Source organism: Taurulus bubalis, assembly GCF_910589615.1.
Source record: "Taurulus bubalis genome assembly, chromosome: 11".
NCBI lineage: Eukaryota > Metazoa > Chordata > Actinopteri > Perciformes > Cottidae > Taurulus > Taurulus bubalis.
This window is the reverse complement of record NC_136599.1, coordinates 19,259,543-19,286,112: the sequence shown is the minus strand read 5'-3', so window position 1 is coordinate 19,286,112 and position 26,570 is coordinate 19,259,543. Positions and strand designations below refer to the sequence as shown.

The following is a 26,570-nucleotide window of genomic DNA, read 5'->3' as shown; positions in this document are numbered from 1 at the left end:
AACCTGCTGTTTCAGTCATTTTGTTCTGTAAAGCTGAGAGCTCTCCCTCCTCCTCCTCCTTCTCACCCTCTCCACCTCATTCTTCCTCTTCCTCCCTCCATCCATCCCTCCTTCCTTTCATTTCTCCGTCGCAGGGAGGCTTAGACTAGTTGGGAACAGGCCAGGGAAACTCTTTTCTCCCTGCAGGCGAAACAATTGGCTCCTTTCTCTACACCACCTCTCCCCTCGCTCATTTTCTCCTCCCTCCCTCTCTCCCTCTATCGTATTCTCTTTTTCCGTGGGACAGAGCTGAAGTGGTGTAACGTCTGTATATCGCTCTGTATCTTCTACATTGTCAACCTCTTGCTCCCTCCATCTCTTACTCTCTCTCTCGATACCTATAGCTTCCTCTCTCCTCCCCTCCCCTTTTCTTATTACTTCATCCACAATTCATCTTCCAACTTTTTCCCCATCTCACACTTCTCCACTTTCTCCTCTTCCCACCTTTTTCTCTCCAATGCCTCGTTATTTCTTTGCCTTCCCCTATTCTCCCCCTTTTTGTGTTTTTCTTACTGTCTCACATCGCTCCTATTATCCCTTCTTCTCTCTCATTTTACCATTCTTGTTTCCTCTGGTTTCTACCAAGTACTCTTCACATTCACGTGCACTCATTGCCCTCCAATAAAGCCTCCTTTCTATCGTTCTCTGTCCCTAATAGCTTTTTTTCTCATCCCGTCCTTTCTCTCCTTGTCTCTTGTTGTATCTCCCTCTGTTGGTTCCTCTTTATTAGACCCTGAGTGTCTTTAACTCTCTCCATATCTTCTTCTCTAACCTGTGGTAGTGAAGGGCTACAGGTTAAACTGCGGATAAACGCTCATTCATTACCTTGTGCTGTACTGTAGGCTTGCACTCTAACCTTACTTTGAAAAGTCTGTCTCACCCTGGAGGCGGCTGCTTTGTCTCTGCCTGTGTCTATTTAGGCTGTTTTTGACAGGATGGCTTGTCTCCTCCCCCCCCCCTCCCGTCTCCTAAGAATCTCTCTCTCTCTCTCTCTCTCTCTCTCTCTCTCTCTCTCTCTCTCTCTCTCTCTCTCTCTCTCTCTCTCTCTCTTTATTTTTAATCCACTCCCTCTTGGCATGCTGCTGCTCCATGTCTATTGAAGCTGAACTGAATGCAAGTGTCAGTGGGCCCAATGGCTTTTTTATTAAGATGCATTATGTAGCATGCAAGGACTTTGTGTATTTGTGTGTGTGTGTGTGTGTGTGTGTGTGTGTGTGTGTGTGTGTGTGTGTGTGTGTGTGTGTGTGTGTGTGTATGTGTGTGTTTGGGTTTGCAGATCTAAAGTGCTGAGAAGCAGGAGTTTGTATATGATACACGTATATGTTCCCGCACATAATTGTGTGTGTGCCTGCTCATGGCTCTGGGAATAGACGAGGATGTGCAAGACAATAATGCTCTCTTGAACTCATAATGGTGGATTTGGAAGACACACACACATGATGAAACACTCACACACACACACGCACACACACACAGCTTGGGGAGACTTCAGAGGAACAATGGGATCGGCCGTTCCTTTTATAGCGGCTTCACTGCTGCCCCCGTCACTCCCAGGAACTGTGACGTAAAGTGTCGGCGTGTGTTTCTGTTTGCGTGTTACGGAGCTGCAGCTGACGAAAGCGCTGACGTCCCCCTCCTTGAAATACTGCAGCGTCTTTGCAGCGAAGTGCAGAACCTTGAGACTCACACACAGACTCAGTCTTTATTCTGCCTCACACAGACACACATACAAATATTCTGCTACACACCTGAACTCAGCAGATCAAAACTATAAAAGTATCCCAGACGAATCACACCTGCACACAGCTTCTTTGTGCAGATCTGAAACACAAGGCTGTGTGTGCATTTGTCCATTCGTGTGTGTGTGTGTGTGTTTACATACTGCAGGTTGTGTGGGATTTTATGTTCCTGCTCAGCTCCGTCCTGTTGTGTTGTGGCCTGGGAGCGGTGAGCTTATGAGAGCTCTCCTGTCTTCACGCCTCAATAGCTCCATTATTCATAAAACTCTGTGCCAATAGCCTTGACGGGTCTGTCTCTCTGTGTGTGTGTGTGTGTGTGTGTGTGTGTGTGTGTGTGTGTGTGTGTATGTGTGAACTTCATCTTTCTGTATTTCAGTATGCACATGTGTGCTTAAAAGTGATGCACCAGATTTTTTTTTTTAAAAGCTTAAAATGAACGAGGTGTTCTTTTTTTTTATTCAGCATGCTTTAAAGACGGTTGAGCCGATGACGTGCGTCAGGCTCAAAGCCACACTTTGATGTCCATCAAACTTCAGCTTTGGCCACCAATCATGCAAATGTATAGCGATATAGAGATATATTTAATATATATTTAGTGATAAAGAGAATCTGCAGAATCTTGAAAGGACCCACTTTGTACTTTGTAGCTATTCTCGTAAGACTACAAAGACCTCTGGTGTCACCTTAACCTCGAGTTCCGCCACATCACCAACTGAGTCAGGATAAGAGCAGCTGGTAGTTGGCGCACTCGGATATGTTCTTTGTTCTTATGCTACTCGAGTCTAGTCCATATATGGCTGCAAGGTTTGAAAATGTTCTCGGGGCCAGTGGGCCTGTTTTGTCCACACAGGCTTCCTTTAGTCATTTTGAAGGTTCTTATAAGCCATATAAAGAAAGTTAATAACTATTACTCTATACCTGATATTGCCCCAGTCATTGCAATCAGATCCAGTTGCCGGGAGGGGGGGTGGGGGGGTGTAGAGGGAGAGAGATTGAAAGCGGGGGAAAGCAGACTGTCTGCCTGTTACTGACTGAGTGCCAACTGTGAGGTGTAATATAATAAAGGAGACTGTTTCTACTGAAAGGCTTTATTGTTACGGCCGACCGCAGAGTCCAAAGTACTGAAAGAGAGGCATGTGTGTGTGTGTGTGTGTCTGTGTGTCTGTCCAGTGCACACTTTTGACTACACAACCTTCATATACATGTAGGCTTACAAACCAGTGACCTCATTCCGGATCCTGCTGTGGTAGAGTTGTGGTTTAACACGCTCTCACACGCGAGGCACAAAGTTATTGGAGATTTTTTCCGCAACAATAACAAAACTGTCACCCTAAGTTTGACTCCAGTTCTCAAATTACTTTCTAGAGATTATTTTTCTGTACTCCCTGACCATGCTCAATTGACAGAAAGTCCCCATACACCCCGAAACAGAGAAACTGCACAGTATAAAAGCTATGTGTAAAGAAGATTATAAAAGCCAACATTTTGAAGCTTTTGTAATGTAATTTATCTACTACTGTGTAATGCAATATTGACACCAAATTCTATTACAAAAGCAAACAGTTTGAGAGAGAGAGAGAGAGAGACAGAGAGAGAGAGAGAGAGAGAGAGAGAGAGAGAGAGAGAGAGAGAGAGGGAAGACACTTTGAGTTGGCAGTGCCACAGACAGGAGGAGGTTGCGCTTGGCAGTGGACATGGCATATCTCTGTCACTCTCTCACATGACACACACACTCTTCATCATCATGGTCAGTGTGTGTGTGTTTTGGATACTGTCCCTAGGTCTCTTTGTAATGTGAAGAGATTATAGTGTTGTTGCCATAATGGAGGCTGGCGTTAACACAGCCTGGCACGAGCATCTGACTCCAACTAAATATACCTCGTTCAATGCTTCTGTGTGTGTGTGTGTGCGCGTGCGTGCGTGTGTGTTTGTGTGTGTGTGTGTGTATAGGGGCATCCCTGGCACATGCAAACGAATGCTGGATGTGTCCATTTCTAAATCCTCTCCCTTTCTGCCTATATCTTTAGGTCTCTATGTTCACGTTTTGTCCCGTCTTGGAGGTGAGAGGTGAACCTGGTCGTCCTTCACAAGAGGAGCAGTGACTCTACCAAGAGAGACTCTTCAGAAACAAGGAGGGTGTTATAGAGATTACGCTGAATATCAAGATCTTGAAAGGAAGCCTGGGAGAGACCAAAAGCTCTGCTTAAGCAAACACCAAGACAGGGAATCTTAGGCTTAGCGAGTTAGAGAGCTGAGCTCGTACCGAATCCTCACCAAACAGGACCAAAGCCCAAACCAAGGCAGGTGGACTGCATCTAATATACGGACAAAAAAAAGGATTCTTTTTTGCTCTAAATCAGAAACAGACTCTAACTACATAAAATAATAAAACGAACATTGGGTATTTTAGGGTGAATACCACAATAAAGTCTCTTCTCGTACTCAAACGGTTAAGTTGACTTTGAAAGGAAAGATGATGACCATGATAATGATGATGGTGGCCATGATGGTCACCTGCAGCTCTCTTTTCCTGCTGGGTCTGGCCGCCGCCCATGCTTCCTCCGGCACCATGACCCGCATTTCCTCTACATCTTCCTCATCCTCCTCTTCCTCCTCCTCCTCCTCCTCCTCCTCACCACGCATGAAGCTGTCCTACAAAGGTAAGATCCACCGCTTTGAGGAGGAAAGAAAGGACATTTCCCTTGTGTACTCTGGAGTGTTTGACTTGTCTTCTGTGCATAATGTATACGTTGTTTTGTTTGCAGTACGTGGACTAGCACGCGCACACACACACACACACACACACACACACACACACACACACACACACACACACACACACACATACATACACACACACAATGTGAGCTTCCGCAATATCCTTTTCAAAGTAAACAGCCCTGAACAGCAGCCAGCTGTAATTTGTGGTTATAGTATGATAAACAGCCACACACAAACAAATGCACACACACACACAGCTTAAACACACGGGTTTTGCGTTTTATCTTGAGCATTGTAAGTTAGGAGAAGGCAGCTCAATGCCCAACACAACCACATAAACCAGGGATGTGTTCCATCATTGAGAGCTGGCACTTGCAGCCTGAATTCACCAAGGACACGAGGCTCGCTGAAGGCCGTCTGGCCAGCTGAGATACGTGCTCCCTTTAATTTAGGCTGACAGTAACATGAAGCACACTGGATGGAAAGACAGCAGAATATTTTATTTTAGTAGACACATGCAGGACTGAACGAGATCTTGATGACCTCATGTATCACTGAAATTACTTTTGACTTAATTTCACCTGCAGGTAAGCAGTACATAGTCAAGAGCCGCCCTGTTTTTTTTTTTTTTTTATCCATGTAGTATTCAGTAATGTCTGACTGATTTTACTGTGATGTCTTTTGTGAGAAGCTAAGTAAAAGGTGAGGTGCAGGAGATTCTTTGGGCCCCAGGTTATCATCATCACAGCATGTTGGAGCTGGGTAATAACACATTAGTATAAAAAAAAGAGCAGACCCACAGTCACTGATGTCATGCAGGCAGCTGTCGGGTGGCGTCGGAGTCGCTTAATAAAAGTTATAAATTAGAACAATGGCAGACTAATAAAGCCATTTTAAAGCCTGAGCAAAGAGGGCTGTTTTCTTTTGAGCTCCTCGTTTAAGCGCAGGCCAGCAGGGGAGGATGCACTCCCTTTATTTCTTCAGCTTTCAGGCCAAGAACACTGTTTTTTTTCCACGACTTGGGGTTACTATTATAGCTTAAGTTTACAAATATAAGCTGAATTTTCCTGGACACTGTTCCCCCAGAGTGTGTTCTTGCGAGTTTGGAAACAGCAAGGACACTCAATGTTTCCATTGAAACCAATAGTGTCCTTACTGTCAGAGGAGTTTATCCTGTCTGTTCACAAGTCGCTGGACCGCGGAGACAACCCCAAAAAAAGCTAAAATTAGGAGGTAATCATCTTTATCAACCAGGTGACTTGTTGCAGCCTCGTGGACAACCAATTAATCTGAAGACTGATGATTTGAGGCTGCTCTGGTTTTGCAACATTGGTCACAGCCGTCCTCAGTTTTAAGACATTAACTGTTACAAGTTACTTTATTGAAGACTTACTCCCCAAAGAATGAGCACACTGATAATGGCCATGAATACATTTATTTTTACTGTTGACAGCGCAATGTACATTTTGTTGTTCACTCACAATGAAAGGTAAAATGTTGACAAACAGCCTGATGATGCTTCATAAATGTTATAACCCTGGCTGGTCTCCGTTTTAATTGAAGCTCCTATTTATGTACATATGGAAGTAACAGAGGGCCATTAAACAGATGCATTAAGCGGTTGTCCTGTACATCTGTGCAATTGTAGAGCTGCAGCAGTTCCACGGCGTGCGGAGGTTCGAGCTGGAGCGCTCGTGCTGCTTCAGCGCTCTGCTGCTGGACGAAGAAAGAGGCCGCCTCTTCGTTGGGGCCAAGAACTTCCTGCTGTCGCTATCGTTAGACAACATCGCCAAGCAGGAACACAAGGTTGGTCAAATGTATTTTTTATTTTTTTTTGGACAGATTGACATGTCAAGTCTTAATATACAAAATTGTTACTGGGTCAAGGCATAATAAAGCCATACGAATAATGTAAGGACGGGAGGTTTGGTGATTATTGATGCAGTCATTACTTTGCTGAGGTTTCAACACTTTTACTTATTGTTGTATTTAACATTTTGTTAATGGTTAATGTGTTTAAAATTCTCACGAGCTTAGGTTGTTATGACTCTGTAACTTAGCAGTTATTGCTCTGTGCTTTGATTAGCAACCATATGTACCTCCTATCATAAAATGACTTTATTACTTTTACAACAAACTAGATAGAGGGGATTAAACTGCCATTGGATGGAAATCAGGAAGTGTTTTTTTTTTTTACAACCAGTCATATTGTCAGATTCCTAAGAATCATTTGTTACTGTTGTCAAGCCACACATGCTTCATGGTTTGGTTTTCATGTGGACCTAAGGGCATGGAGGAAGGAGAAATATTCAACTGTGGATACTTTTATTTACCAGCATACTCCTTTGAAAGTAACTGAATCATATTCTCGCACATATGTGACCACTCAAGTGAGCGGCTTCCTGTCTAACAATAGAAGAAAGAGAAATGTGGGATTGATAAAGAAAGGTAGAAAATCAAAGAGGTGGACAGAGATGAAAAGAGAGAACGTATCCCAAAAATACATTGTGATTGATATCTAAATGACATAAGTTGATTGAAACCTTTCCCATAACCAAGACACACTTGAATACACATTGGCGTAGCTTCACATTTATACCAAAATGCACACACTAGAAAAACATTGCGTGCACTTAAATGTATAGAGAACCATAGATATAAATACAGCCCACTACAAACATCTGTTCACAGCTGTTTGGAGTAAATTACATATACGTGCTTGTTGCGTTAGATGTGAAGCCTCTGTCGGTTTGAGGTTTATGGGCGAGTTTGATTTATGACCTGGGTGTAAGGAGTAACCATAGCTGAAGCGGTTTTTCAATGTGGTGGGGTCATCCTTCTTTACAATGAGAAGGGAGAATGAGGAGGTGTCTCATTTGCTACGCTTAGGGCCATATTATTCATTTGGAGGGAACAAACGTGTTGTTTTTAGTGTTTAACAGTTTGAAGTTGTAAAGTGTTATATATTTGATCAAAACGTACATCAAACATCCAGATAATTCAGATCTCAGGAACAGAATCATCTGACCTTTGGCTGTTGTGTTTCAGATCTACTGGCCCGCTCCCGTCGACTGGAGGGAGGAATGCAACTGGGCCGGCAAGGATATCACTGTGAGTCTCTTCACACCTCCTACTCTGTGTATGAGTGCATTAGATATCCTCTCATGCCAAATGTAAAGACCATGCTTTGTGACCGAAGTGAAAAGAGTCTACGGCTGATCAGCGAAAAACAAACTGACTGTGTATAAGTCATACTCCATTATATAATATCTGTTTTAACACACTGGCCTGCAGACATGTATTGCACACAGCAATACATAAGAGGGCTGAGGAGCTCCTCGTGGAGGACTGTCCCTTCCTACCCGGAACAACACAATGCTACCTTTTAATCAACTGGAGTCATGGGAGTCATCACAAGACAGAAACACCAGGTTTAAAATGATAACAAGTGATAATAGGTGCAACACTCCTCCTTTTGAACCCGCCCTGTGGTGAGATCACACCCTAAAAAGCTGTTTGCTTCCATCCTTTCTGACTGGCTTAGTGCCACACTCGGCATATCTCAAAGACATTTGTGTTTTCCACTTCGGGCTTGAGTGTGCGTCCTCATATTTCTTACATTTTATTGTGATGTCGTAAGGAGGTCCCAATCAAAGGACGCCGACGCTGAGATAACAGGTTTATTGTAACGCTAGTGCAGATGGAGATGGGTGGGAGAGGGGGATGGCTGGAGACGACAGAGGTGGATGGAGAGCAGCTGTAGAGAGTATGGTGGCAAGCAGCCAAGCTGGCAAACAGGAATCCTGGAGCACAGGAAACAAACAAGCATTAATTCAGGGAACCAGAAAATGGGTAAAACTATTGACAAATATTCTTAAACTAGAGGCCTGGGTGCAGCTTCCACAGACGTTGAGACAACAATCTGGAAGAAAAGCTGAGGTTTAATATGCAAGAGAGTAGATTTCAGGCAGGTGTGCTAGTAGGTAGGGTCCCAGTGAGCAGCAAGACGGGAATGACGCACACACACACATACTGTACATGAAATGGGAGTGACATTTTTTTGTTAAAGAATTAGATAAACCCAGTTAGCACAGGCTGGATTCTTGTGAAACCAGATTGTTTTGGCCATGTATATGTGTTAGATTTTGAATCAGAGTTTTAACATGAGAACAGTTGGAGGCTTTTGTGAAAAATCTACTGACAATTGAACAGTTAAATACAGGAGCATCTTGAAGCAACAATACTGTTAAAGAACAGTAATTAAGACATGGTTCCAAAGTATGGATGGAGGTACGGGACAAATCTGTTACTTGACCCACTGCATGTAAATGTGTTAAAGCCACACTGTGACCTAATGTGACCTGTTATTTTAAAAAGAAGGCATGATTGAGGTTTAAACAGTATTTTTTCAGTACTAACCACATTAAAGGAATCGAGCTGTTCAAAATGTGTCATAAGATAAAATGATGTATAAACGAATCTCATGGTTTCCTGTGTGCTTGTAAGTGACTGACAGCATGTACGGCTGCTACGGTGCTAGGATTTAACTCATGACCTAATGTGATGCTCCCAGGACTGTTTGGCCAAACCTAGGCCACCCTGCTCCTTCAATCTTTTTATTGGTTGCTAAAAAAAAGAAGAAAAATAAATCAAAATGTTCTATTTTAATCTACAGAAGACAAATATTTTGTTTCCAAGAATATGTAGAGTAAATAGCGTATGTGATGATTATGTGTCTAAATGTGATGTGTGGGGTTGGATTCTGGGCTGAGCAGACTCGGTCGGCTTCATTGACCGACATGTAGAGGCCAGCGAGAGCCTAAAGACCACCCAGGATTACATCACACACAATTAGCCAACTCATATAGTTTGCGTGGGTAGGTGTGTGCACATGTAAAACAGTAACTTCTCATCAATGCTCCCTGACATGCCTATATACACAGTATTCTTATGTTTAACAGAGTGTGTATAGGTTTGTTCATGTATGTTCAAGTGTCCGATGGGTGTGCGTCTTTCCATGTGTGTGTAGAACAAACCCTTCATCAGTGTGATTACACAGCTGGAGCAGACAGACAACGAGCTCCATTCATTCAAAACCCCAGGCTCCAGTTTCACCTGACCAGGAGTCTGTCTGAGTGTGTGTGTGTGTGTGTGTGTGTGTGTGTGTGTGTGTGTGTGCGTGTGCGTGTGCGTGCATGCTCAGCTTTATGTGAGTATGTGTCCTGTGTGTGTGTGTTTGAAAGAGGGAGTAACAGTGGAGACGGGCAGAGAGTGAGTAAAATTGCTCCAGAGGAAGAAGGGAAGGAGAGGTGGAGGGAGAATGAGATAAGAAAATATCAGAAAATAAATTAGGGGGAATTTTTAAGACAAAAGATGCATTGAGAGAAGCTTTTCCAGTCAGTTGTTATTCCTGCTTTCCTGGCATTTGAAATGTTATTTTCATCCTTTGTTTAACACACTCCCTGCGTATTCCTTTTGACTTTTGGTATCTTTGTGAACATTCACCCGCACACAGCGCTGACCTGACCTCACACCGTTGACCCTAATTACAGAGAAGTGTTTCTCTGTAGCCAACATCTCTCTCTCTCTCTCTCTCTCTTCCCCCTTCTCTTAGTCCTCTCTCGCTCCCCCACTGGATCTCTCCTCCTGTCTTCCCATGCTCTCTCTGCATCTCATATTAGTTTTTCTCTGGGAACCAGAAGTTTCTCATGTTGTTTACGACACCCTTAGTCCTCCCATTGTCTATCTGTACTTACTCGAGGAATCTTTTTTTCTTCACAGCCAGTTACCCTCACATTAGCCCTTTTACTGTCGGATCAGTCTTTTTATATTTACACTGTAATGCTGCTTATTAGCACATTTGCTGCACAAGTAGAGATATGTACAAACACTAGAAGTAATGTGAGATGCTAAAGTGTATGTTGTTAAGTAGAATTAAATATATGCACTACACTGCCTTTATATTACATAATTACTCTTTATTAGGAGTGTCTTCATGACATAAGGATTGTGCCGAGGACCAAACCACAGGGATTCAATCTCTGGCAGGGTTGCTTCTTCTTTGGCTGGGCCATCTTCAGGGCTCTCCGGTGGGAAGCCAGCAATGGACCAGATCTTTGTCACCACAGTAGTGGTTTAAACTAAGAATGATATTCTGGCCAAGTACACATCATTCATTAATTTGAACAAATCGGAGATGTGGACAGCGATTCAGAGGTCTGGAACCGTACCAACTTCTGGTAGACTGTGGCAGTATGGTGGTGGACAGCCTGCACTTCCTGCACTCTATGCCCTCCCTTTCATCTCAGAACATTCACTTCACCAACTTACTCAGTATAATTGCATTTGGTGGCATATTTTGCATTTGCTTTAGACTGCAATGCTTCAGAAACCAAGTTTTTTTTCTCTCACAGTGATAATGAAAAGTCACTGCACCTTACCAAGAAGTAATCCAACTATTTACACCCCCATAGAACCATAGCTGCCTACTGGTTGTAACATTATGTATAACTGACTTCTCATATTAGCAAGAAAGCGAAACAGTATATTTTCCAAAATGTCAATCTGTTACTTTAAAAGTTAACAAGGTTTGCTGTGCTCACATACAGTACAGTATATGTGTGTACTTGTGTGATTATTTTGAATTACATACATTCAAATGAATTAACTACAATTGCTAGCTACCTCAAAAATGAGTTTTCCAGCCCAGTACACACCATCACGCTAGCTCAACAAAATACACTCAAGGCATGTGATGGGCTTCAGAACTTACCCACATAAAGACAAGTAACAACACTTCTTCACTCACACACAGCCCTAAACCACAGAAAAAAACCATCAAACATGCATACAGACACACCAACACAAACACAGACACATGCACATTAACACAGTCAGACAGTGGCAGTAAACACTTGTTCACCGAGACACTCAGTCTGACTCAGCACTCTGACTGTGGAGCTGGAGCCATATTTAAACCTCAAAAAATAGATGGATTGTGTTTATGCTGTCATGTTAGCGCCAATTAAAAGAAGATCACCAGTTAAAATCCATCGACCCACTGGGACATTGTGGAAAAGGAGGTTAATGTTGAGGTTGAGGTTGAGCGATGGCATGTACTTAAAACCTGAAACTGTCCTTCCCACAAAGATAACAGCTTTGGTCGTTTGTTTGAAGGACTGAAATAACTAATGAGTACACGTTTTCTTTTCTTGACCGCAGAAGGCCTTTCATACAATGACACCGTCCGCAGTGTTTGACTGGAGGATATAGCTGGTGTTTCCTTTCAACCGAGTTGGTTGCTTTTTCTGTAATTGTGCAGGTGATTATTAACTGGATACGTTTTTGTTACCTACCTTGAAAACAGGAACAGGAACCTGCAGTCATGCCCGTGGGGTTGTACTGAGGCACAGCGGCGCTTTGAGCTCTATAAAAAAACGCCAACATGCTAACATGCTCCCAGTAACATTCTGATGTTTAGCAGGAATGTTTACCATGTTCACCAACTTAGATTAGTGTGTTAGCATGCTAACAGTTAGCACTAAAGACAAAATACAGCTGAATCTGATGGTAATAAACTGTATGTCAGGTTTGTAGGTATTAGGTCATGAAACCAAAATATCTGAAATATTTATTTTTTGACCTGATTATTGCGCTATAGATGACATGTAAAGTGAGCAAACACACAGAGGAGGACATGAATGTCTCATGGTAATCATTCCAATAGTTTTTTTTAGACATTTCACTCAAAACCGTAAATGTCAAACTTTAATGGTGGTGCAGAAAAGTCAGAGGAATACAAAGTCAGTATGATTTTTGCTCAGAGAACAACAACGTTCTGTACAAACGGTCATGCTAATCCAGCCAATAGTTGTGTAGCTGTGATATTTTTGTCTCGACTAACGCAGCCAAAGAACCGCCCATCGTTGCCAGCCACAGAGTCGAGCTGCTGGCATCGCGTCTGCAAAATACTCATGTTTGTCGTTTTGGTTGGCACTAACAAAAGACCTGTAATTAGTCATTTAGGTATTAGGACCTGAAGTGCTTTTGAGGACGCTAATCCTTAACTATTGAGGGAAGCAGCTTCGTGAATGTGAACCAGCCTTCTCCTGAAAATCACTGATTATTTGCCTTTCAGTAGAATGATTGAGGAGATCCCTGTAGATCCTCACTGTTTGGAGATTCACTTTACACACTGAAACAATTGAGCATTTAAATCCAACTTATCCAAAAACAGGAAATCCTGCCCTGCCTCGATGTGTTCCTTGGTGATATTATTACAGCTGAACAGATTGTTAAAGGTTAGAGTGCAGGAATCATTCTGCCGAAGGAGAAATATGTCAGACAGACGTCAACGCTGGTATACATTGTCCTGTTCAGCAGACGCAATCAAAGGCATTCCTGGGATATTACATAGTGCTGTGTTGTGTATCTAATGGCTGTCTACTGTGTGGCACGTGTTATACGTGTTCAGTCAAAGGCTCCGAGCCATTCACTTTTTTCAAGTTTGCTACATCACTGGGACTCTTTGCTCTCAGAAACATTCAAAACAGAAAAAGAAAAATACATCAGATATTTCATAACAATGCACTAAAACAGCCAAAATACCAGTGCCAGATAAAGGGGAAGAAAATAAGGGACGTTGTTTTTAAATATTCACAGATTTTGGCCAAATTAGCTGTCTAAAGATTATAATAAATAAGATCTAACAATATAACTAATTAGATGCTAGTATATTAAAGAAACACTTATGATATCAGTAGAAGAAAATGCCTCTGACATCCAAAAAATCATTCCAGTATTGAGATAAACTTTTTTAAATTTTATACATCAATAGGCTACGTAATGCTTGCATGAAAACCTAGTTAATCTGAGACAGACAGAGGTGGAGAGAGGAAGCCGATAATGGCTGAAATAATAAATAGATAGATCGGGTTAATCATTTCTAGAACGGAGAGGATAAAGAGAGAAAAGGAAAAAAGACATCCACTGAGGAACAATACAGCTTTATAAGACATGAAGGCAAAGACCTACAGCTCAGTGAGGTCACAGCCTGCATTTGGCTCACAGTTTCAACTAATGAGTCTGTAGCGGGTCAAAGGTTAGCCAGTGAACCATTTCACACCCACACAGACACACCCACACACCGAGGAAATGTGATGGCTGGCATAATTCACCTCCCTTGTTCTCCTCCTTCCTTTCTGATCTTTTCAAGGTCTTTCAAGCGTCTTCTCTCTTCTTACCTTTTCTTTTCCTCCTGCTGTCTTTCTCTTTTGTCACATCAAAGAATTGACTTTGTCGAACTACTGGTCCGCTGACTCCTTCACCTTCCTCTGCGCTTCGACACACACACACACACACACACACACACACACACACACACACACACACACACACACACACACACACACACACACACACACACACACACACACACCTCAGATTGAGTAGAAGGAGGTCTTGCTTCAGTTGGAATTATGGGAAAAAGGTTGATTGAAACATGAAGCATGGACATTTCTTTGGAGGACCACAGATGTATGGAAGCTGTTGAGGTGTGTGTCTGATTGTGTGTATATTCATTTGGTGTGTTAATATCCGTGTCAGCGCGAGGGTGGAGGCTAAAAGTTGAGTGTGTGTGCCTCTTTCTTTAAACAGAGGTCTCCTGTGTTAGTCAACAGTCGGATCGACCTGTCGATTGGTTGAACACCTTCACATGTCCACACACACGGAAGCTCGTTTGCAATCACACACCAACCACTCGGACTCTAACCCCCGAGTGGTTTTCAAAGGCTGAAAAGCAGGCCTTTGTTCTAAACCACTGACGTGTGTGTGTGTGTGTGTGTGTGTGTGTGTGTGTGTGTGTGTGTGTGTGTGTGTGTGTTTTTCAGGCTTAATGAGCCACAATTCCGCTTGCCACTGCTTTCACAACCTGGCCTGTGTGTCTGTCACCCTCGGGTGAAGCTTAAAGACAGAACAGATGGATAAAGAAAGACATTTGATTAAAGGAGAGTAACAGAGATGCAGAAACATAAATAAATGGGAAATATTCCATCAACCTCCATTCATTCAAAATAAAAACATTTATCTTAAGAACCGCACCTCTGATTTCAAAATTGCCATAAATAATAAAAATGCAAATATTAAGAAAAGAAAATCGAGAAGCCAAAACCATTCTCCCGTCTTACATCTCTCAAATGTACTTGGATTGAAAAAAATGAAGATCAACTAATTAAATATGGAAGAAAGTGATTGTTAATGGAAGGTCAGATTCATGTCTTTATAAACCACTTCTCCAGTGGATCCCAGGGGTCCAATAGTGTCTGTAATTTGATCTAGAGACAGATGTTAAAATGGCCTGTCTGGAGAATAGTGGACGAAATAGAAAGGGAGCGATTCAGATGTGTGAGCCAGTGTTTGTTTACAGCAAGATATCATTTAGTAGACTATAGTTTTGAGGTGAAATTAACTGGTTTTGCGATTCCAACGCAGATGTTTGAAAACATCGTATTAGCTGATCATGTGTTACCGAGGGACTGAAGACCACTGATAATCATGATGGTAATCTTGTTAATTATAATATTCATCTACTGTTCTCGTAAAGGGTTGTTGAAAAACAGGCCGATCTCCTCTATGCCTGGTGTAAAGATCAGGCCAGAAAAGGTGTGTTTCCATCCAGTCTGTTCGTGTACACTAAATCTATTTGTCCAGCTGTCTCCTGAGATCCAGCTTAATGTAACCCGACTCCCACATGGACAGATGTGACTGTGAGTCAATAACCAGCTGTCTAGATAAGAAGAGGAGGGAACAGACAGAAATAAGGATACTGAAAGTTGAAGATATGAAGGATAAAAGGAGGAAGAGAATAAAAACTATTCAACGATGGACACATTCAAAGTCAAATATTAAGTTTCCAATTTCAGTTTAGAGGAAAACCTTGAGTTGTGTTTCATACGTGACATTAATTTGACACATTTGTTGTGTCGGCTAAGTTAAAACAAATACACCATTAATTCTCAGGTGTATCAACAACTGAACCATACAAAGCACCAGGCAAAAATAAATGTGAATGACTTCCTGTCAAGGAATAGTTTGTAAATAACTGAAAAGGTGCATTTGCCAAAATGTCAGTTGAGTTACAAGTTTGATATTAATAACTTAATATCCAACATCCCACAGCAAGTAAGGTACATAACCCCAATGTCATTTTACACGTTGTTTTTTGTACAAATGAAAGAAAAGATAAAATGAGTTTCAGAGCTGCTGGACATAGCCAGGCTCACCGTTTCCCCCTGCTTGAAGTCTTTATGCTGAGCTCAGCTAATCAGCTGGTGTCTAGTACGCAGCTATGAGAGCACTTTGGATCCTCACATCTAACTCTCTTGACAAGAAAGCAAACAAGTGTATGACCCAAAAATGTACAATACTATAATCTATTCTACAAGCCACTGAGCAAAGCAGGAAGCCTTCCTCTTTGGGTTCGTCTTCTTGTCCCATCTGATGGTCATGAAAACCATCATCTGTTCAGTGTCTCACACAAAATGTCCACGCGTTTTATGAAATCCATACTGTGCAAGTTAACCAGCAACATATATATTGAGTAGCTCACAGTCTCAGACACGTGTTATACAAACCTCCATGTGAACACACACAACAGTCAAAAGTACGAGCAGACACACACACACACACGCACACACACACACACACACATACACACACACACACACACACACACACACACACACACACACACACTGTAGGCATGTGTGTGTACAGCCAGGACACAAAGGCTGTCACAACAGTGTGTTAGAGGCGGAGCTAGGAACTCAACAGTGTTGTCACAGGCAGACAGGGTGAGAGGAGCTATGTGAGGAATGTACATCACTAAACCTAAAAAATAAGAGTCTGAGTTTTGTTAGTTGATCTTGCACTTACAGGGGTTTCTTTCCAGGTAATTTCTTTGTTTTCGTGACCTATTGTGACATTGTGTACATTGTTACATTTTAGAGCAATAACTTTATTATTCCCTCCCAGAATGTAATCCCTGCAAGTGTTTGAAGCACCCAAGCAGCATTAACTAAAACTGTGTTTATGTGTGTTTCAGTCCGACTGTGTGAACTATGTGAAGATTGTGCACCACTTTAACCGCACTCACCTGTATGCCTGTGGAACCGGGGCCTTCCACCCCACCTGTGCCTTCGTGGAGGTGGGACACAGGATGGAGGTGAGCAATACACAAAACTAAACCAACTGCAGTATTTCAGTTTTTACTGTTCCTTGTTTAAAGTACATCATTGGCATCTAATATCTAGCAGTTGCTCATGCTTGGAAAGCGTAGCGTAGCAAAATTGACTCAAGCAAGCTGCAATCTGGACTGACGCTGTAGAAAAGGTGATTAATGCTGAAGAGTGCAGACAAATCCATCAAGCTGAGCTTCAGTTCCCAGTTTGAAATTTGTTTAGAATTTGTTTCGAGTCCCTCAAACTGCCAAAATCTCAAACCTGATATCTTAACCCATAAAATATTCGGACAAAAAGAAAGCAAAATGTGTGTGTGTGATCACACGTTAAATCCAATCCTCCCTGTCCTCTCGCTCTATCAGGACCATGTGTTCAGGATTGACCCCTCCAAGGTGGAGGACGGCAAAGGGAAGAGTCCGTATGATCCTCGCCACAATGCTGCGTCTGTTCTCGTTGGTAACTAAACCCATGCACATGAATATGAGCCTATTATCCATTTAGTAGAATAGGTTTTTACTGAAATTGGTTTGATTATGTAATAGTTGTGATAATTTTCTAACATTTTCATGCCATACTTTTAGCTGATTATGATGGATGATTCAATCTGTTTCCTAGGTGATGAGCTATATGCAGGCGTGGCCACAGACTTAATGGGACGGGACTTCACCATCTTTAGAAGCCTTGGGAAACGCCCCTCCATCCGCACTGAACAGCATGACTCACGCTGGCTAAATGGTCTGTGTGTGCTTGTGCATTTGTGTGTTCGTGTGTCAGCTTAGGCATCACTTCTTTTTCAGTTTAGTTCATTTTATATCATAACTAACTTCAGCCTGATCTCAACTGACATTGTTCATCTCTCTTTCCGTCTACCAGAACCAAAGTTTGTTGGCTCCTTTTGGGTCCCAGAAAGTGAAAACCCTGACGACGACAAGGTATTTTTCTTCTTCCGTGAGACGGCAGTTGAGGCCCAGGGGCTGGGGAAGTCCACCTACTCCCGCATCGGACAGCTCTGCAGGGTGAGAGATTGTTTCATCAACCAAGTCCAGTATTCTAATTACAGCAGGTGTGATAAAAACAGGCCTAGTCAATTTAGCGGCAGATTCTTTAACATAATTAGGTCTTATTAAAGAATAATTACCATATCCTGGTAGCCCTTTAAGCCCTAACCCTAACCCTAATAACCCTAACCCCTAATCATATTTATTGTTTGAGTTGTGTTTAGAGGTTGTACATCGGGATTATATATTATTGTAGCCCTGATTTTTGTGTTTAATTTGATACCTAACATGTTTGTTTTTTTTGGGGGGAGGGATTTATACTATGATTTTTTCTAGATTTTCCTGATATAAAAGGGTCCCCCGATTGGGAGACCCTAGGGCTTAACAGGTTAAAGGACCTTTCATTGTTTTGTCTTGAACCAGAATGACATGGGTGGTCAGCGGAGTCTGGTGAACAAGTGGACGACATTCCTCAAGACCCGTCTGATCTGCTCGGTGCCAGGAGCAGACGGCAGCGACACATACTTTGATGAGCTGCGTAAGTTCACATAGACAGAGTTTCCACTGTATCAGCTCGTTTATGACTACAATGATGTTGAGCAAAGCATGATTTCATAGTAATTGGTGAAGTGCATACTTAAGTACTTGTCATCATATGTGCCTTTTTGGGATTGAAGAAAGCATACCTTTGAGTATGACATCACATAAACTCCAGTCAAAGTGAACTGGTCTAGGTTTATATTTTGTGTCCCAATCCAAAACATTGTATTTTTCATAAGTAAGGAAAAGCTAACCTTCTAAACCGTTGATTATTTTACCCAGAAGCATATTATGTGGATGCAAAGGGAGAGAAAGTCCAAGAAAGCATAATAAATTAAACAGGATTTCTGACCTCAATTGAAGATTATCATTCTGCACCACTTTCCTGCAGAAAGCATGAGTTTTAGATTCATTGGTAATAGATTCTGGCCTGATCCAAAGCCAATGTTTCAGAAAAAGTTTCAGGCTCTTCTCTGGTGAGTCTTCGTATGACAAAAGGCAATAATAGGTTTTCATCAGCCAAGATCCAGAAGCCAGGCTGTATTTCTAAAGCTTAGATTGTTGGCAGAGGAATATTTTGTGATAAAGAAGAAATAATTTCACTCCAAACTCATTCACTTGTGTAATGTCCGAGTGACATTTGTGGAACAATCTAATAGATACATCAGCTGGATGTCTAAGAGTCATCCCTGAACATTACGATGAAGTGTAAATCATGTTGGTTTCTCTGCAACAGTCGTCCCTTTGCTAAACCCGTCCTACAAGCTATTTTTCAGTCATAGTTTAGCACCTCTATTAGCCAGGACAGGCTCAGAATATTTTCCAACCGGGAGCGTGCCGACTGATTATTACTGTCGGTAACACACACTTTTATAGAAAAGTCATATTCAAAACCTAAATCAGGTCATGTGAGAAAACCTTTTTGCAGGGCTAAGGAAAATAGCATTTTGACACTAAATTTGAATGTTCGTATTTAAAATATATAAGGAACGCCAATATATCCCTCTGCACATATCTGTGGGCCATAATATGATCTGTCTTTGTGTTTATCTCGGGATGCCGTGAAAGGTGAACTAAGTGGAAGAATTTTTCCTCACCCCTTTGGCTAAGTCCGTCCATTACATTCCTTCATACGAACAATGAGTTCCTTATCTCTTGGCCATAAGTGTTTTGACCATACCTGAGGCCAAATATTTAGAAAGGACCTCCCTGTATAAATACCTGAACCTGTTGAAATACCTACACCGCACAACGTTTTAATAGTACAATACTAATTGGAGCAGCAGATGTTTTTTAACTGCAGTATTTTAGGACTCATGTGCCAAATCTTGGAGATGCATCTTGTTTGTGGCAGATCCCAACCTATAAAATAATGTTTTTACGAGACTCAATCTTGATAAACTAATGTTAAAAACCACTGCTTGAGGCTATAGTGAATTTTGTAGATATTGGTGAAACGTCTCTTTAAAGTAAACATTGCCATCGGGCTTTGCTTATCTTTCTCTCAACCTTTGACCTCTGGACTACCACCACCTGACTCGAGTGTGTGTGTGTGTGTGTGTGTGTGTCCGTCCTCAGGCGACGTGTTCCTGCTGCAGACGAGGGACAGAAAGAACCCTCTGGTCTACACAGTCTTCTCTACTTCCAGGTCAGAGTTCATTCATAGTGTGTGTGTGTGTGTGTTTGTGCAAAAGAAGGAAAAAGGAGAGGAAGATAGCTGTGTGTGTGTGTTTTTCATGACTTGTAAGTCTGTGTACGCAAACACATTGTGGGGACTCACCTCCCTTATGGGGACATAATCTACATTCAAGTAGCATAAATCATTACCTTTTATGGTAAATACTTGGTTTAAAGTTAGGCTCCACAAGGTTAGGTTAAGGGTAGGATTAGGCTGGTAGCGGTTACGGTTAGTGTAAGTCTCCAGTTATTGAATGAAAGTCAATTTAATGTCCCCAAAAGTCATGAAAACTAGACTGTGTGTAGTTGGATGTTTCTAACCCAGCACCCCCTGTTCCCCAGTAGCAGTGTATTTAAAGGCTCAGCTGTGTGTCTCTACTCCATGAATGACATCCGGAGGGCCTTCCTGGGGCCCTTCGCTCACAAAGAGGGCCCCAACTACCAGTGGGTCCCCTTCCAGGGAAAAGTCCCCTATCCACGCCCAGGAATGGTACGTCAATAACTTTTCCCTGGTTTCTAATATTTCTATTTAGGGCACTGAACCGTAGTCGTATCAATAGGAATACATTCATCTCATGTATTATCCTTGTGATACAAGTCTTAACGGCACTTCATACATAGTATTATACCTAATTTAAACCAAAAGCTCTTCATAGTCCTCCCAATCAATACATGCTTATTAGGCAAGGCAAGTTTATTTGTATAGCACATTTCAACAACAAGGCGATTCAAAGTGCTTCACATAAAACCATTAAAAGCATCAAAACATAATGAAGATTTAAAAACAGTTAAGAAAACATTAAAACAGTCAAAAAGCAAAATACAAAATAAAAGTTGAATAAAAGTTGAAGTGCAGTTTAAGAAGTAAAATGCAGTAGTGAGATGCAGCAATTGAATCTGGTTCAATTAAAGGCAACAGCAAACAGAAAAGTCTTCAATGTGGACTTAAAGGAGCTGAGGGTCTCAGCAGACCTGCAGCTCTCAGGGACCTTGTTCCAGATATGTGGAGCAGAAAAGCTGAACGCTGCTTCTCCATGTTTAGTTCTGATTCTTGGAACAGAAAGTAGACCCGTCCCAGGCGACCTACTAGGGCTTTTACATTCTTCTAAGCACACCAGCATAGCGTCAGCAGGGTTTGTTATGCAAAGCTTCAGCTATTACTGCCACAGCAGAACAATCCCCATTGTATGACCGCAGAATAGTAATTGTATTGGGCCTACAGTAAACCCTCTATCACTCCGTCATCCCCCCACTGGGTTGTAAAATTAGCAGAAAGAATCAAAGAAACAAACCACACTTTCAAGAAAAGCCGATTTAGAGTTTAAAATGCATGATTCTGATCAAAAGGTTTTTCCACTTTATTTACTAACTGTATCACCTGTGCACACCATGAAAAGGTATGCAAACTGCATGCTCTTACAGTATAGGTTCGTAAAGCTTAACTAGAATTAAAGTCTAAGACTGGAATTTTAATTAGAGAGGGAGGCTGGACTCTAGAGCTGGAGAAAATCTCTCACACCTCTTGTGACCAATCACAATCACAATCACCAATCACACCATCACACATCATTGTGGCCTGCTCGGGCTGTAACCTTAAGTAAGACATTGTATACCAGTTTACATGCAGAACAATTACAAAACAAATCAAAAATAGTTTGAGTCCAAATAGGGCAAAACGTTTCTGAGCCCCCACTGTCAGTCCTTCACTTTCAGTGGAAGTGGATTGGCTGTATTATTAGAATACTTTGAATTGCGGGTTGAAATATAATCCATTTATAATGACACAATGTGCATGTTCATACATTCTCAGGATATTTGCAATTAAAATGGTCCGTTTTGATCATTTGCACTATTTACAGTTTGTTTTGTAATATTTTAAATTTGCTTACACCATTTTGTATCCCTATTTAAGTTAAGAAAATGTCCCACAATCGAACCAGAAATACACTTGCAGAATACATATACATTTATATCTCATTTGTGTTTTTCTGCAAGTTTGTATACAGCTGCTGTAAAAATAATTAAACTTTCTTTTTTTTGCCCCTCCAATAGTGTCCTAGCAAGACATTCGGCAGTTTTGAGTCCACAAAGGGTTTCCCAGATGATGTGATCCAGTTTGCGCGTCACCACCCTCTGATGTACAACCCGGTCTATCCGATGAGCAGACGGCCCGTCTTCGTCAGAACTAACGTGGACTACAGCTTCACACAGATTGCTGTGGACAGAGTCAATGCTGCCGATGGACAGTATGATGTCATGTTTATTGGCACAGGTGAATGACTTGTTTTCAGTTCTAACTTAGCTTTATATTTAAATATGAAAATAAAGAAATAATGTGAACTTGATGAACTGCATCTTTTATTTCAGACAAAGGGACAGTACTAAAGGTGATCAATGTCCCCAAGGAAAGCTGGAACAACATGGAGGAGCTCCTACTGGAAGAGCTGGAGGTCTTCAAAGTGAGAAAACTATGAAAAGGCTCATTTGATGTTGATACATATATGTACTGCTATAAATTGAGAAACAATACTGATGCATCTTAAAATTACGTTTTTTAATAATGCAAATGTATCCATTTATTTGATGTGTAGCATGGTAATTAATTACCTGTATCTCATCTGCTCTAAAGGACGCCTCATCCATCATCAACATGCAGATCTCCTCAAAACGGGTATGTTTGTTTTAAACTTAAAATAATTGATAAAAATATGGAACGTTGTGGCTCTTTTCACCTTAGAGAATATTGGTCTTTGTATCACTAAGGTGGAAACCAAGGAAGGCAGTTTTACAAGCTCAGGCAGCACTTAAATGTAGGGAAGTATGGGGCAACATATAATGTGCTTCCATCTTCCCAAAGTCTTAGACAGAAAATAGACACGCAAGGACCCAAGACGTCCTGTTAATATTCAGGTACAGCTTCCCTTAAGCATTTCTATCAGGGCGTAACAGTCTCAAAGCCGATACACCTGTAGATATAAGCAGGTGCTCAAGTGTCTAGCAGCAGCCACTGAGTGTGAGGGTAGAAAATAAAGGACAGCTTTAAGGTAAGTTAAGTCAGAACTAGAGAAAGGCGTTACCTGTGATGAAGCCCAGTAAATGTATGCTTAACTACCAACAATACCAATGCCACACGAACGGGAGGCAAGCGTTAATTTTGTGCATGTGTGACCGTGAGTTAAATTGAGTGTATGCTTTTAAGTCCTGAAACTCTATTGAAACGTGTCCCTCCACCGTGTCCTCACAGCAACAGTTGTATCTGGGCTCAGACACAGGCATTGCCCAGGTTCCACTGCACCGCTGCAGTGTGTATGGGAAGGCCTGCGCTGAGTGCTGCTTGGCCAGAGACCCATACTGCGCCTGGGATGGAACATCCTGTACTCGCTACCTGCCAAATACCAAGAGGTGTGTGACACACACACACACACACACACACACACACACACTAAACACACACACACACACACACACGCGCACACACACACACACACACACACACACACACACACACACACACACACACACACACACACCATATGACCATTCATTACAATGAGCAGGACAAACACAGTAAAAACTGAGGTTATTTCAAAAGTATAAATTCCTAATGTTGTAGTAAATTTTAATTAACTCTTTTTACAGACGTTTCCGTCGCCAGGATGTAAGGAACGGAGACCCCAACACCCTGTGCTCTGGAGGTATTCTACTAAATCTATAGTTTTGTCTGCTTGTTAAAATTAAAACATAAATGAAAGCTCTGCGGCTCTAACCAGTTTTTCAAGCTTACTGAGGATATTCAGAAAATAAAGCTTTACTCGGATCCTGCTCTGACTCAGAGAGTCTTGGCATCTGACATCTCACGGTCTGTGTGCCAAAACATCCCAAATCCTTGCCCCTGGTGACCTCTGTCCTTTGAGACCACAATACCAGCATTCTGCTGCTATCTGTCTTTCTGCCACATAACTAAATCAGGCAAATTGCTCAAACTCTAGGAGCTCCTGGAAAATACGATCATGTGGCATGCAAGCCGGATTGTGTAAAACTAATGAAGGTCAGAGTAATTGTCTCTGATGAGTCATTGTCCCAAAGCGCTGATCAGAGAGGTCAGTTTAACACCCTTGCTTTCCTAATAAGTTGTGTAGTGCTATTGGCTAGAAACAAAATTGTAAATTTTCTGACCCAATTGCGGTCTTAATGGTTGGATATATTTTTGTAAATCTTAGAAATTATCTTCGCTATAAGTGAGAGTATATATATGCTCACATTTCTCAGGTTAAGATTTGGGGCACAGACACTGATCCTTTGTCATTGCTAAACCTCATCACTCAGATTGACAACATGGATGAATAAGCACTGCCAGGACCAGAAGAGTCCTTGTTTAGTGTCATACATCAAACATGTGAACAAGTGTTCAAATAGTCACCAATGTTCCGCAGGATGCATTCATTTCGTGATTGAAGTGAACTTTCCTATCAACAGCCAACCAAGGATTGCATTAAATCAGTGCCCACTAAGATTATTGTTTTAACACCTCTGTTGGGCAAAGAACTACTGTAGTTTACGCTTTTCTTGTGTGCCACCGATGCATAAATACATTTGCTCATAAGACTGAAAGACCCAGTAACTTCCTAAAATGTTATCCAAGATTTGGTTTCTTATTAGCATTCACATCATCAGCTCAAGTCTCTCTGTCCCATATCATCCTGTCTTACTTTGTTCTGACCTGCCCAGGTCTTTCCCTCCCCATCTTGCTTTGTTCATTTTTTCAATCCACTTTTGGCTTTTCAATTCGCAACTGGTCCTGAATTGTTATAAGTGAGCAGATGCCCTTGCTTTTAGTAGATCTCATAATGTCCTTGTCTCTGCTGCCCCCTGCAGACCACCATAAGCACCGTGTTGCAGAGAGGAAGCTGTATGGAGTTGAGGGAAGCAGCACTTTCTTGGAGTGTATCCCAAAGTCCCTTCAGGCCAGAGTCACCTGGACCTTTCAGAAACATCCACAGAACCCACGTGAAGAGGTGAGAGGGATGGAGGGCAGTGGAGAGAGGGTGTAACTAAGAGATCTGACAGGAGAATTGACCAAACACAAAAAAGGTTTTACATGACTGTATACATCATGAAGTCAGGAAGCCACTCTTTTGCAATGTGCAGTAAGTGTAAACAGTTAATATGATTCTTACAACAACAAAAAAAAACACCTTAATCCAGTTTTAATTAATTTTCCCCACATGCCATTGTTGTTAAGCAATGCCATTCAAGTTAGTGTCTGACAGTTAGTACCGAAGATCAGTTTAGCTTTTTCCTGAGTCCTTGGATTATTATTGCCAAAATCAATTGTGATTAAAGAGCATTCCATTGACAGTATACTGGGTACAATGCTGCCAACCGTCACAGATCAGGTTTTAAATGCAAGCTGCTCTTGCAGTTAAAACGTGGGCTTTATTCTATACTTGTGCACTCACTGCCATATGTGCAGGGCTGTTTAGAGCCACTGTCAGATCCACAACATGTCCATTCTTTTCACTCTTCCACTAATCAGGGTCAGAATCATGTGCATGAAACATTACTGGATGACATTGGTGCTAAGATACACACTTTTACAAAAAGACAAAAAGTCCAGCTCCAACATGTTGCTGAAGTTATTTCTGTTTTCCAGGTGCGTCTAGATGACCGCATTCTCCAGACAGACAGAGGCCTGCTGATTCGTCGTGTCCTGAAGAGAGATGTTGGCATCTACCAATGCCATGCCATGGAGCACGGCTTCACCCAAACCTTACTAGGCATCACCTTGGAAGTTGTACCTTCAACATCCTCCTCAGTCTCCAATCTACCCTCCGATGCCCCTGTCCGATTAGACCCCCGCAGTGGAGGTGGGCCCCCGATGACCAATCAAAAGCTTTGGTATCGGGACTTCATGCAGCTGGTGGATCACCCTAACCTGAGCACTGTTGACCAGATTTGTGAGCAAGTTTGGGCACGAAAGAATGCCGGCAGTGACCAAGGGGATAAGATCTTTGCTGCTCCGGGAAAAGATGCCCCTTCTGTGGGCCCTGCTGTCCGCCCAGCTAACAAGAAGTGGAAGCATCTTCAGGAGATAAGGAAGGGGAGAAACCGCCGGACCCACGACGGGAAGCCGAATCCTCGGGCACCTCGCAGTGCAGGGGAGTAACAACGTCGAGAAAGACACGGAGGGCGAAAAGAATGACTAATACAAGGAAGGAAGGAGAAAAATGATAGAACGAGACTGAGAGACCAAGAACTCCTGGAGGTGTTCACATATACAGACACAACCACATACATAAAAACACACGCAGACACAAACACGCAGCACCTCCTCTATTGTGTATATTTATCCATGGACGCCCCCACTATAGGGTACCCCGATCTCTGAGTCCTCGTCTCACTGGCCAGCCCCTGCATGTGCTGCCTTACAGCCCAAAATGATTCTGCACGATCCCTTTACACTCTTCCACTAGCATAGTCGAGGTTACATGCAAGATACATGGGAGTGAACCCACCTTTATCTGTGGACAATAAACGTACACTCGGCTGCCATTCCTGCTGCCACTGACTGTATATGGAAGGTGGGTCGACCACACAGAAATCCCAACATCTTTCGTTGT

The 26,570-nt window shown here is 42.1% G+C and overlaps 1 protein-coding gene across 1 annotated transcript; it reads left to right on the top strand.

Annotated features, from left to right (window-relative positions):
- Positions 1 to 4,251: 4,251 nt before the first annotated feature.
- Positions 4,252 to 26,116, top strand: sema3b (sema domain, immunoglobulin domain (Ig), short basic domain, secreted, (semaphorin) 3B; the record flags this gene model as incomplete). Its single annotated transcript, XM_079225966.1, has 17 exons — positions 4,252 to 4,438; positions 6,148 to 6,305; positions 7,548 to 7,610; positions 16,600 to 16,719; positions 17,098 to 17,191; positions 17,351 to 17,470; positions 17,609 to 17,751; positions 18,157 to 18,271; positions 19,852 to 19,921; positions 20,296 to 20,440; positions 22,003 to 22,222; positions 22,318 to 22,409; positions 22,580 to 22,621; positions 23,195 to 23,352; positions 23,590 to 23,645; positions 24,826 to 24,965; positions 25,604 to 26,116. The coding sequence occupies 17 exons, from the start codon at positions 4,252 to 4,254 to the stop codon at positions 26,114 to 26,116; spliced, it is 2,436 nt and encodes an 811-aa protein (XP_079082092.1).
- Positions 26,117 to 26,570: the final 454 nt, after the last annotated feature.